The sequence below is a fragment of the Brassica napus genome, chromosome A7 (assembly GCF_020379485.1).
Source record: "Brassica napus cultivar Da-Ae chromosome A7, Da-Ae, whole genome shotgun sequence".
NCBI classification, from domain to species: domain Eukaryota; kingdom Viridiplantae; phylum Streptophyta; class Magnoliopsida; order Brassicales; family Brassicaceae; genus Brassica; species Brassica napus.
The window spans coordinates 4,889,834-4,904,336 of record NC_063440.1 but is presented as its reverse complement, the minus strand read 5'-3'; the positions used below and the strand labels follow the sequence as shown (position 1 = coordinate 4,904,336).

Here is a 14,503-nt window from a genome sequence, read left to right as displayed (position 1 = left end):
TACAGATAGTATAGTATAGCGCTTGCATCCGATATAAAAGTGACAGACTATTCTATGTACAGGTTTGGCATAATCCAATTAAGCACATAGATTTTTTTCTTTAGTCTGCTTTCGCACGCACATGCGCTTATGAGGTTCTTTTCGGCAATTTTAGATTAAACCTGTCTTTTCTGTGGGCTTGTACTGTAGCATGGCTATATTCTTCATTTTGTTGGTCCTTATGAATATCAGAAAAATTCCTCCCTATAATATATCCCATAGAGTGGCTCGTGTTGTTTTTGATCAGTTACATTATTTTGTCCTCCAACACCGTTGCCACTCATCATCTCCTCTTTGTCTCTTCTTCTATTCTATTTTATAATCACAGTACTTTGTTTGTTGTACCATTGTTATGGTTCCTTTAATTGTAACTTTTATCCGCTAACTGTGTTTGTTTAAAAACTTGCGGTCTGTGTCTTAACATTCCAGGATAGGTATATGTTCAAATTTATTTATGTTTGTGTTCCTTTCATCCTTTACATATTCTATCTCTCATTCCAATATATTAAGGGGTTGCATGTTTATTGTTTTACTACAATCATTAAATTCTCCACTGATTATCCATATATCTTTGATCCATTGCATAACCTACATAACTTTGGAACGGGGAAAGAAATGTGTATTCGGTTGCATTTAGTTTTTGCAATTTTGGTACATACTACACTTCATATAGTATAGTCTAGATCCTTTGTATTCCCACAAACCACATTCAGACATATATGTTGCGTTGCCTCCCTCCCCACAAAGTATCTTCTTAGCCTCCACATGTAACTCATTCTTCATATATGCCCATTAATACAACGTCTGAATGAACCGCAAACCTTCGTAATGGTAGACATTGACACTAATTTTCATAAAATACGTGAGACTTTGCATAGTTAAAAGAGATTAGAATGACCAAATCATAAACAAGACGCACTTCCTCGTACTCTTTTGTAAAGGTGGCCACACTATATTACAGATAGTATAGTATAGCGGTCGCATCTGATATAAAAGTGACAGACTATTCTATGTACAGGTTTGGCATAATCCAATTAAGCACATAGATTTTTTCTTTTGTCTGCTTTCACACGCTGATGCGCTTATGAGGTTCTTTTAGGCAATTTTAGACCAAACCTGTCTTTTCCGTGGGCTTGTACTGTAGCATGGCTATATTCTTCATTTTGTTGGTCCTTATGAATATCCGGAAAATTCGTCCCTATAATATATCACATAGAGTGGCTCGTGTTGTTTTTGATCAGTTGCATTGTTTTGTCCTCCAACACCGTCGCCCCTCATCATCTCCGCTTCGTCTCTTCTTTGTCTCTTCTTATATTCTATTTCATAATCACAGTACATTGTTTGTTGTACCATTGTTATGGTTCCTTTAATGGTAACTTTTATCCGCTAACTGTGCTTGTTTAAAATCTTGCGGTCTTAACATTCCAGGATAGGTATATGTACAAATTTATTGATGTTTGTGTTCCTTTTATCTTTTACATATTCTATCTCTCATTCCAATATATTGAGGGGTTTTGTGATGATTGTTTTACTACAATCATTAACTTCTCCACTGATTATCCATATATCTTTTGCCCATTGCATAACCTACATAACTTTGGAACGGGGAAAGAAATATGTATTCGATTGCATTCGGTTTTTGCCATTTTGGTACATACTACACTTCATATAGTATAGTCTAGATCCTTTGTATTCCCACAAACCACATTCAGACATATATGTTGCATTGCCTCCCTCCCCACAAAGTATCTTCTTAGCCTCCACATGTAACTCATGCTTCATATATGCCCATTTATACAGCGTCTGAATGAACCGTAAACCTTCGTAATTGTAGACATTGACACTAATTTTCATAAAATACACAAGACTTTGCCAAGTTAAAAGAGATTAGTATGGCCAAATAATAAACAAGACACACTTCCTCGTACTCTTTTGTTAAAGGTGGCCATACTATATTACATATAGTATAGCATAGCGGTCGCATCCGATATAAAAGTTACAGACTATTTTATGTACAGGTTTGGCATAATCCAATTAAGCACATAGATTTTTTCTTTTGTCTGCTTTCACACGCACATGCGGTTATTAGGTTCTTTTTCGGCAATTTTAGACCAAACCTGTCTTTTATGTGGGCTTGTACTGTAGCATGGCTATATTCTTCATTTTGTTGGTCCTTATGAATATCAGAAAATTCCTCCCTATAATATATCCCATAGAGTGGCTCGTGTTGTTTTTGATCAGTTACATTGTTTTGTCCTCCAACACCGTCGCCCCTCATCATCTCCTCTTCGTCTCTTCTGATATTCTATTTTATAATCACAATACATTGTTTGTTGTACCATTGTTATGGTTCCTTTAATTGTAACTTTTATCCGCTAACTGTGTTTGTTTAAAATCTTGATGTCTGTGTCTTAACATTCCAGGATAGGTATATGTAGAAATCTATTTATGTTTGTGTTCCTTTTATCTTTTACATATTCTATCTCATTCCAATATATTGAGGGGTTGCGTGATGATTGTTTTACTACAATCATTAACTTCTCCACTGATTGTCCATATATCTTTGACCCATTGAATAACCTACATAACTTTGGAACGGGGAAAGAAATGTGTATTCGATTCCATTCGGTTTTTGCAATTTTGGTACATACTACACTTCATATAGAATAGTCTAGATCCTTTGTATTCCCACAAACCACATTCAGACATATATGTTGCTTTGCCTCCCTCCCCACAAATTATCTTCTTAGCCTCCACATGTAACTCATTTATCATATATGCCCATTTATACAGCGTCTAAATGAACCGTAAACCTTCGTAATTGTAGACATTGACACTAATTTTCATAAAATAGGCAAGGCTTTGCCAAGTTAAAAAAGATTAGGATGGCCAAATCATAAACAAGACACACTTCCTCGTACTCTTTTGTAAAGGTGGCCATACTATATTACAGATAGTATAGTATAGCGGTCGCATCCGATATAAAAGTGACAGACTATTCTATGTACAGGTTTGGCATAATCCAATTAAGCACATAGATTTTTACTTTTGTCTGCTTTCACACGCACAGGCAATTATGAGGTTCTTTTCGGCAATTTTAGACCAAACCTGTCTTTTCTGTGGGCTTGTACTGTAGCATGGCTATATTCTTCATTTTGTTGGTCCTTATGAATATCTGGAAAATTTGTCCCTATAATATATCCCATAGAGTGGCTCATGTTGTTTTTGAGATTTGAAAATGCATATAATATATCCCCTAGATTGGCGTGTGGTGGTCATATCGAGCGCATGCAGTGGAGATTAAAAATGCTCTGGGGACTTTGGAGGAGTGGGTCTTGGAGGCATGCAGTGCCTAAAAGTTCCAATCGAATCTCTTTTCCAGTGGCGGGGAGCAAGAGTTTTGCTGGGGGCATAGATAATAAACTAAAATATATAAATGAGGACATCATATAGATTAGGCTTTAAGTTACACTAACTTGTTTAATTTTGTTGGGTTCATTGCCCCCATCTTGTTGTAAGTGGCTCTGCCACTGCTCTTTTCTCATTGCTTGGAGTGTAACAATGGATATGATGTTTCAATCCTATGTGGCAAGAGGGGAGTCTGAATGGTTGAAAGGAATTATTGCAGAGGAAGGAAAGGAAGGTCGAAAAGTTTAAATGGAGCTAGGTGAGTAAGTTTCTGGGTTTTCTCGTTCTGAGTTATTATGGGTTTGTGAGTAGGGGCAGGCCTGTGATCTGTCTCATGATTTTGATTCTTTCAGTTGATGTATTTCTCCTCCTTTTGGAAACATTAACTCATTATATGTTCTTTTCAGAAAAAAAAAGAATTGTTGCATTGTTTTTCTTTTGAACATTATAATCTTTGAATGTTAAGGAAACCTTTGGTTAATAGTGGAAACATATATATTACATATTCAAATAATAAATTTAAGAGAACAATAAATGACCAAGTTAAGATCTATGTTATTAATATAGGACTAGAATAAGAACTGGCCTTGCGCATGGTAAGATTTTGAAAATAATAATTTATTTGTATTAAAAAATAAATGCAATATTTTAAATTTAATTGTCTACAATCCAATCCATCATAGTTATACAATAACCTATCCTCTATATATTATTTGAGAAGCATTGCAACATTTTTTGTAGACACGTGTCATCACTAGAATGATTCTTAGAATTCTTAGAAAAATAGGTTGGTTCATCTAAATATATAAGTTTTTTTATTAAACCACAATAAATACATTATTAATGTGCTTCATTATTTCCTTAAATAAGATTACGGAATTTCTTAATGTGGTTAAAGTATATATGACAATTAATGATTTTGAATAATAATGATTTGATAAAAATAAGTGTGTATTATAATTCTATTTATTTAATTTTAAGCTATTAAAATAAATTAAACAATCATAGTAACCATATAATAAAAATTAAAAAATTATTTATATATTATATTTTGAATTTTTAAAAACGAGTATAAATTACAAAAACTGTTAAAAGTGTCATATTCAAATTTTGTGATCTATGATTTAAAACTATTGTTATGACATGATACAAATAATTAAAAAATAATATAAGTTGAAAGTTTCATTTAATAAGTATCAAAAATAAAAGATATATAAATATATGTATCATTTTAAATTAAACTATATGCCATATAAAAATACATAATATCTTAATTTTGAAATTTACTTTGAACATTTTTTTGATAAAAAATTTGAAAAAATATTGACAATTTAATTTTTATAAATATTATAAATTACTTAAACCATTAATCCCACAGTAAAAAATTTGTTATCACTAATTTAGACTTTTTGCTATAACATATACCAATGATAAAAAACAAATGAGCAAAAAACATCATCTAATAAATATTAATATTAAAATATATCATATATATGTTACTATAATTAAAATTTAATTATATATCATATCAAATAGAAAAAATATTTTTTTTCAATTTATAAAATTTATTTATATGTTCGCACCAATTTAATTATATAAGTACTAGATAATAACTTCTTAATTATTCAATATATATTTATTATTTTATATTATGTTATAAACATATAATATATAAAATAATTTATATATATAATGTTCATCCCGCGCAAGGCACAAGTCTTAACCTAGTAGTTAATATAATACGTTGCTATAGAGATTACAAGATTACATCAGATTATAAATTATGTTATGTCATGGGCTGTCACACTATAGAAAAGCTTTAATCGACTGAGAGCAAATAAATTTAAGAGGTGTTATGTCTTCTTGTACACCGTCCTTACTCTAGATATATTATCTTATGTAGAATATTTATATATAATTAACTATATGATTACCCGTGCACATGTGCGGAATGAAATGTATATTCTAATAATTGTAAAATACTAATTTTGTCAGTTCAACCATAATTATATCATGTTATAAGTTCTACTAGACTTTGACCCGGGTGCCCGCGTGGGTGTTTTAATTTTCTAATAACAAATTTTGTGATTATTTTATGGTTTTTAATTTTTTTTGAATATGTGTGGGTTGTTCATATTATTTTTAATTGTTAAACCAATCAAAATTATATGCTGTATGTACTATTTTATTGTATTTATTTATCGACTGAGAGCAAATAAATTTAAGAGGTGTGATGTCTTTTTGTACATCGTCCTTACTCTAGATATATTATCTTATGTAGGATATTCATATATAATTAACTATATGATTATCCGTGCATGTGAAATGTATATTCTAATAATTGTAAAATACTAATTTTGTCAGTTCAACCCTAATTATATCATGATATAAATTCTACTAGACTTTGATTCGGGTGCCCGAGCGGGTGTATTTTTATTTTATAATAATAAATTTTGTGATTATTTTACGGTTTTTAATTTTCTGAATATGTGTGGGTTGTTTATATTATTTTTAATTGTTAAACTAATCAAAATGATATGCTGTATGTACTTTTTTATTTTATTGTATTTATTTATAAATCTAAAAATTTGATAGGGTTGCATATATTATTAATTCCTTTTTTTAAACAATTGTTTCATAGCCAACTAATATGTTATCGGTTTCAAGGTTATATGAAACAATCTATACTATTATTTGCAAAGTAATTTTTCGGAACGGATATCTCACATTAAAAATTACAACGGTTAATATCGTTTATACCTTAAATGAATAATATATATATTAGCCAAAAAATTAAAAACGAATTTTTTTTATTAGAAGTATGTAAATTAATAACAGTAAGATTTATTTATTAATAAAAAATATAGTGCAGAAACAAATATCAAAAAATAATAATACATAAGATTTTCAAATGAAAATATAAATAATATATTATCATTATAGTATTTTAATTAGTAATACATATATTAATATGTAATTAAAAATGCTTATGACCGCATACACGTACAAAACACCTAGTTTGGTTTATATCAATGTTCTTAAACTTGGACCGAACCGGCGGTCAGACCGGGTTGAACAATGAACTGAAATTAATCCGGGTTGGGTTAATACTAAAACCCAACTAAAATTGAACTAGTTAAAAACCCCTATCAAACCGTCAAAAACGTGGGAACCGGTGACCCAATGAACCAGCAAACTCCGGTTTGTTTATAAGCCAAAATTTTGTTAATGAAATAATTAATTTTTCTTCATTTCTAAATAAAAAAAACTTATTAAAGATTAATAGAGTATCGTCTTTCGTCTTTTTCTTTTATCGTCTCTACAACTCATAAATTACAAGATCCACAAAATTTAATACGTCAAGATGTTGTTTTTGTCTACTTCTCACTTTGTTTAAATTTTATTTCATGATCACTTGTTTTGAAGACTTCAAATAGTTGAAACATTTACTATAAATGTTTTTTATAAGATGATGAAGATTTAGTGTGATAAGATTTGTGAATAAAGTTTAATTGTGCTTTTCATATTGATTTTAGATTTTAATTGTTATTTTTAAGTTTTTCTACACATTATGGCTATTTAAACATTTTATTTAATATGATCTATTTTTTTAAAAGAATATGCATATTATTTATAAAATATCATTAACTTTAGTTTAATCTAATTAAACCCGATTGAACCCGGTTCAGACCCGGTTGAACCACAATGACCCATGACCCAAAACAATTTTGGTTCGCTAGCCGGTCTGGTTTTAAAAACACTGGTTTATATAAAAAATAGATTTAACACTTGGAATATTCAAGAAACATATTAATAACACTTAAAATATAGGTAACCTTACAGTCCTTGTGTATATTTAATTTAATAATAAATTATTTTTATAGTTGTGCATATTTTTATAGTTATATTGAAGTAACAAAAAAAATCAATATAAAAATGATTTCCTAATTTGAAAAAAAAATTATAAAAAATATTTCATTATTAAAATGATTTCTAATATAGTTTGAATATAATTTTTTTTTAATATTGGCATATTTTGAGTATCTTAGCTTCTGTTCAGTTAAAGCAACATAGATTCCATGTGTTCTAAACTTTTGAATAAAGACTTCAGTTACTTAGAACTAGGTGGACCGCCCGTACGCATGTGCGAGTATTAACATTAATATTAAATTGATAATTACATATTTACAACTATATAATACTTATGTTACATATATATGGTTAATATGAAAAATTCTATATTACATATTGATATTTACACTATGTTCATATGAATAAAGAATACATTAGAACATTTAGAAAACGATCACATTTAATACTAATCTTAAAACATCATAAAAATATAATTGAGAAAAAAAAATATTTCACGCATAACCCAATGAAAAAATCAGCCATGAAATATAAAAGAGAGATTTGAACTACCTGAGTTTTATTATCATTGGTTTCATTGTAACAGCAGAGATGATTTACGGTTTCCTTCTCTAAGCTTTGAGCCAGAAAAGAGGTAGTTCTAACAAAAATATTTAAAGATGCAAACAATCCCCAAAATATAACAAATTATATAATTGATAGGACAACGTCAATGAGTTTCAAAGTTTTTAAAAAGCTTTGAGATTACCTTTGGCTCTCAGACGTACCGAAAATGATCACGCACAATAAATAAATTGCACTTGATTAGCATACACATCTTATATTATATTCTTGATAAGTGATTTAACTTTATAAAAAAAAGAATTACCTTTTTCGAAAGGGATGATCAGTTCCTGGATAAACATAGTCGTCTCTTTTTGTTAATTGAATCACTACTGATGCAAAAATATAGATAGAGATACAATATGGAGAGGAAGAGAACAAAAATAAACGGAGAAGAAGAATCCCCATAAAATTACCTATAATGGTGTTCCCGTCTATGAGTTACTTATTGATTATCATACACATGCGCAAGATCACAAAAGTGGAATTTAAATTAGAACGATCAAAGACATGAAAACTTAAAAGATAGATGCGTGAAACTAATGGGGGTGGCGTGATATTTATATAGCAAATTAGTTTAAGTTTTTAAATGACCTAGTTTTCAAGATAAGCTATGAGATAAAATATCTTCTAATAAATTTAATTCAGCTATGAGATAGAATATCTTCTAATAAATTTTTAAAGATTTTCTGGTTATAATATATACATAATTTTTGTAACTCAAATCTTGCTATATATATTTAAATATTAAATGCATGATATTAGAAAAGAAGATATCCCGTCAGTTGATTGCAACTCGTTTTTGATAAAACAAATCCCACTATAAAGATTTAAATAATAGATAATAAGGAAAGAATAATAAATTTTAACGTTAAAACCCTTCAACTAAGTTTGTTTTGGGTAAAAACCCTCAAACTAAGTATTTAACGAAAAACTCCCTAAACTAACTTTATTTAATGAATTAAACTCTAACATGTCATAATTACTATTACTACCAGTATTCTTTAGCTTAGGAGTTTCTACACTAAATAAACATAGTTGAGGAATTTTATCATTAAAAATGATAAAATTCAAAATATTGTAATAGGAGGATAAATTTTCAAAATACATTTTATAAATTAATGTATAAGCTTCTATAAATGACATAGAACCTCTAATAATAATTGAAAACGTCTAATTTTTATAAATGTAGTTATAATTTTATGAATGATTTATAAAGCATGCATGGAATTATTAGACATTAATAGTTATTATGATATTTTATATACAAATATAATTCTTTCTATACGAATATAAAATCATTATATCAATTCAAATAAACACTTTTGTTTATTATTTTATGTAATTTATAAATATATAAAAAAATTGATCGCATTATTACTCTTTCATAGTTTCAACAATTAGTTACTATAAATAATTATTTCTAATATTATGTAGATTATTTGGAAAGTGGTAAATGAATTATCCTTTCCTTTTAGATATAATTATAATAAATAAAATTAAAAATCATCGGTCAATCAAATTATAACAATTTGAAGAGTTCATTTATGATCAACACGTAATAAAAAATCAATTATGTGACTTCTCAATCAATATTTAGTAGGATTTATATTTTTATAAATAATTTATAACACTATATAAATAATTTTAAAATTCTGATAAATTTATTTTGTAAACAACGATAAATAATTTAAAAATCATATTAATAATCATGTTTGAATTTTGTAATATTTAAAATAGTTATTATATAATTATATTCTAATACAATTCATCAAATAGAGTATAAAACTATTATAATTATCTTATATAAAAATTCGTTCATTATATTTTATAGTTTATAAATATTAAAAGTAATAAATATAACATTATTAATCTTTCTATAATTTCGAGAATTAGTTGCCATAAATTGTTATTTGTAATATTCTTTTGATTATATAGCAAGTGATGTTAAATGTTTTTAGACTTACCTGAAAATTTTAGATATAATTTAAATAAATAAAATTTAGAAACAATAGACCAATCAAATTATAACAATTTTTTTGAAACTTCACCTATGAGCGACATGTCACCATACTTCACTAAAGTGACTTCTCTTTTAATATATAGGGGAATACGTAGACCATGAGCAAGGTACACCAATGCAAAAAAAAAAACCACATCGATATTGCAGTAGAGACAAACCCGTTTTCTTCAAAATTTGAACCTTTAAAGAGTGATGAAACATGATGAATTTTGAAGAGACCTTTAGCCAAAGAACCATGACTCGTGTATACCGTCAATCTAGAACCATATACTGATGAAGAGACCTTCACCAAACACCATCCTCAAACGATTCTTACGACCGGCACGTTAAGAACAAACTCACTGATTTGAGTGTTTTCTTTCTTCAGTCTCTAGATCTTACCATTCTTCTGATCATAACTACCAGCGAGATTACTTTTTCAGGCTCCTAGAATGGTAAGGTCTAGAGACTGAAGAAAGAAAACCTGATCTCTTTCTCTCTCTTACTTGATGTGGGCAGGGGAGAAAACACTTTCTCTCAAAAGGACCATGGGTGAACATTCTGAGTACATCTCAACATGTCGCTCTATCTTTGATATACCATGATTTTCACCCGTTTTTATACATGGTATATAAAGGTTTTAAGATGTATTAATCATGTTTTAGAGTCTTTTCAAAGCAAATACATGTTTATTCACCTGATGGAAGGAAATGATACTTTTGGGACATTTTGGAATGCTTTTACGCAAGGACAATCGATCGACGCTTGAAGAGCAATATCGGTCGATCATAATCACTTACCATCGATCGACATACATTTATGTGCATCGATCAATATCCAGTCACACGGATGAAATCGCAAATTAAAAGATTTCATTTCCCATAAGATCTATTATTTACAACTTAAGTCCCTAGCCGCCTGTTAGGCTATATGTACTAGGGTTTTGTATCATTTCTAGGCAGACACTTGCAAAAGACCTAGTTTTGGAGAAGGAGCATTTTGGCTACCATTATGAGATCTTAGGATTGGAGAGATAGATCTGAGATTGCAAAACAGAGAAGATCTTAAACTCCTTTATTTCTATTACTCTATCTATTTGTGTTCTATGTTTCATTTGAGTTTATTTCACACCATCATGACTTTGTCTCTCATGAATATGTTTGAGTAAACCAATTGTTAGATTTAGGTTTCTCACCATGGTTGAAATTATGTATTGCTAATATGACTATTAAAAAGGTGTTTTGATTGTTCTTTCATTGCTTATGAACTTAATGCTAAAATTGAGATTGATCACCTTCATTTTAGATCTTAAGATTAATTGAGTACAACTAACCGTTTACCCTCAATACCTGAACCCATTTGCATGATCTAACTAACTCTGGCGCAACGACAGTTGGTCTGAGAAGGTTAGAGAACAAGTTAAACCCGTTCGTAAGGCTCGCTAGAATAACCATCGATCGACGCAACTATCGTTGTATCGGTCGATCGTTACAAAGGTGTATCGGTCGATGTACATAAAGTAACATCGATCGACACTCTCTCGAGATCAAAATACGACAGTTGAGATCCGAGATCTAGCGAAGATAACCTATCCGGTTAAATCAATGTTTAGTTCAAGAACCATTAAACCCTTTATTCTAAACTAAGTGCATACATTTTACACCTGAGAATTGCCTGAATCTAGCTGTTTTTCCAATCTTGAAACCACTTCAATTCAATCTATTGAATCACTATTGTTTTCGATTTATCAGTTACTGCTTTTAAAACTATTAAAACCTTTTAGTCTATCTTCATTTCTAATTATTTAAGTCTGTTGAGTAATCTTAGAGTCTCTGTAGATTCGATCCCTAACTACTACATCTGAACCTCTTTTGATGAGAGTAATCTTTAGGGTAATTTGAGTGATATCAAATTTGGCGCCGTTGTCGGGGACTCTTTCTTATTACCATTAGATTTAATTTAAAATTTAGTATAGACTTGTTACGAAAATCTTGCTAAAGTTTTCTTTCTTAATCTGTTACTCAGACACAAAGAATGGAGAACACAGAGCGCAACCAACCATCGATTGACGGAGACACGTTTCCATCGAGCGATGATGAGTCAGAAGAATCGACCGATACGGAGCTGCCGACATCGATCGATACCGCCCAGCCGGAAGCAGGTAAGTTTTCTCTTACCAAGCCTACTAATGAGAAAGTAGTCCAAACAGAACTAAATGGTCAAACGAGCAATGAAACTAGCCAAACTGAACAGGGGACTGAAATCCCTGTTAAGGAAAATTCCACCTTAACTAAAGGTGAAAATATAAAACTATCCATACAAGACTACCTTGATCCTGGTAGGACCTATTCCAATAGGTCCGCTATTAAAATACCAGGAGACGATACCAAGAAATCTAAGTTTAACGCAGATTACTACCGTATGGTTCGTCAAAACCCATTCCGTGGATCTCTCCCAGAACACCCACAAGATCACATTGAATCTTTGGAAGAATTAATACCAGATGAATATGATCGTTGCAAACTATTCTCATTCTCCCTAGAAGGAGAGGCCCTCAGGTGGTTAAACTGTTTAGCAACAGGATCACTCACTTGTTGGGAAGAGATTAGAAGAGCTTTCCTTAGAGAATTTTTCACTGATGAACGCTATTGGGAAGTAAGAAAACAAATTTCTACATTTCGCTAAGGTCCACGCGAATCGTTTAAAAACGCCTGGGGAAGATTCAGAGGCTATGAACTTGAATGTCCCCATCATGGTTATTCAGAACCACAACTTCTTAACATCTTTTATGGAGGTGTTAATTTGAGCTATAAAACCACACTCGATACAGCGAGTGATGGAAATTTCATCACTAGGAACTCCGAAGGAGCTAGACGTCTTATCAAGAATATGACAACGGGAAGATCCTATGAAAAGATGGATGAAGAGATAGAAAAAACTACAAGTCCAAAAGACAATTCTGATTTAATAGAAATTAAGAATTCCCTTAAATCCCTTCATTCCTTTCTTCAAAACAAACACCGATCTGATATAGCCCAGATCGACGACAACGCTTTGTCTGACACCGATGATTATTCGGATGAAGAAATGAACTGCTCTGATCCCTACTCTGTGCTTCATGTCGATAGCTTTACCCAAGCTTATGACATTGCTTTAAAATCACGTACCGGAAGAGAGAGGTCCAATATCAGACAAGCTCTTACTGGCAACCGTAAGACAAAATCAGAGTTTTACGGAAAGATAAATATGGTTTACGGAGAATTGATGGAGAAAGCAGATTCTTTAGGAGAACTAATCCGAAAATTAGAAGGTCAAGTAGCTGAGATTGCAACAGCCATAAAGAGAGACGCTGGATGTCTTCCCGGAAGAACTGATCTAAATCCAAGACGTCAAGTTAGTGCCGTAATGCTGCGCAGCGGTAAAAACCTCGCAGCAGATACGAGGAATAACTCAGATGTTGGAAAGCCTGACGACGCCGACGAGATAGGGAAAAGCAACTCTCATCCTATTATTCTTAACGATCTTGACCCAAATACATCTCAAGAGAACCGGAAAACCACCGCTGAAAAGGCTAAGGAAAAGGCAATAGACTTAGAACTAGAAGAAGATACGGAGATTGAGGATGAAATCGATCGACAGTACGGAACTGACGTCGATCGACCCAAAACACCTACCATCGATCGACAACCTGAAAAACCCGTCGATCGACGGTCTACTCAACCCGAGCCCATAATTGAAAGAGTCTATAGAACTTTACCCCCTTTTCCTCCTAAAATGCAAACTAAGAAATCATTAGAAAACGCAATCTGCAAGAAAGCCTTACATAAGATTACTGTCGAGATGTCCCTTAGTGATGCTATAAAAATAGCACCTTCAATTAAGAAGTATATAAAGGATATGACATCTCCAAACAATCCGATTGCAGAACATAGCGTGATGATGATTTCAGAAGAAGTAAGTGCTATGATTAAAGGAGAAACTCCAACGAAGAGATCAGATCCTGGAAGTTTCGTCCTAGATTGTAAAATAGAAAACACGCGCTTCCCTAGATCATTATGGGACCTCGGCTCTAGCGTGAACCTTAGGCCTTACTCTGTTGCAGTGACGTTAGGATATAAAGAGGTTATGCCAACTCCGATCACCATGGTTTTAGCTGATAGATCTATTAGGGTACCCGAAGGAATTCTCGAAGATGTTCCCATAAAGATTAACGATTGCATCGTGCCTACGGACTTTGTTGTGTTAAATTACAGACAAGAACCCAAAGACCCTCATTCTGGGTCGGCCATTCCTAGCTACAGCTGAAGCAATCATTGACGTCAAAGAAGGACGAATTAATTTGAACATAGGGGATATCTCGATGACTTTTAATATGGAAAAACTGATTAAGCGATCCCTAATAGATGACCAAGCCTTCTACATGGAAAAAGTTTTTGAGGATGAAAGAGACTCTTTCATAAACATGTGTTCAAACAACCCCTTAGAGGACACCCTTAACCACGTGGAAAATGAAGTTTTCAGCATATCAGATAGGACAGACGATTACATGCCACTAATGGACGCTAGCATCGAAGTTGCAAA

The 14,503-nt window shown here is 31.4% G+C and overlaps 1 protein-coding gene across 1 annotated transcript; it reads left to right on the top strand.

Moving 5' to 3' along the window:
- Positions 1-12,838: 12,838 nt before the first annotated feature.
- On the top strand, positions 12,839-14,227 carry LOC106369691. Its single transcript, XM_013809812.2, has one exon. It carries the CDS (start codon positions 12,839-12,841, stop codon positions 14,225-14,227), a length of 1,389 nt encoding a protein of 462 aa, XP_013665266.1.
- The last annotated feature ends 276 nt before the right edge of the window (positions 14,228-14,503 follow it).

Excerpts from the sequence above, each read along its gene's own strand:
- LOC106369691 (XM_013809812.2), top strand. The coding sequence starts at position 12,839 with ATGGATGAAGAGATAGAAAAAACTACAAGTCCAAAAGACAATTCTGAT.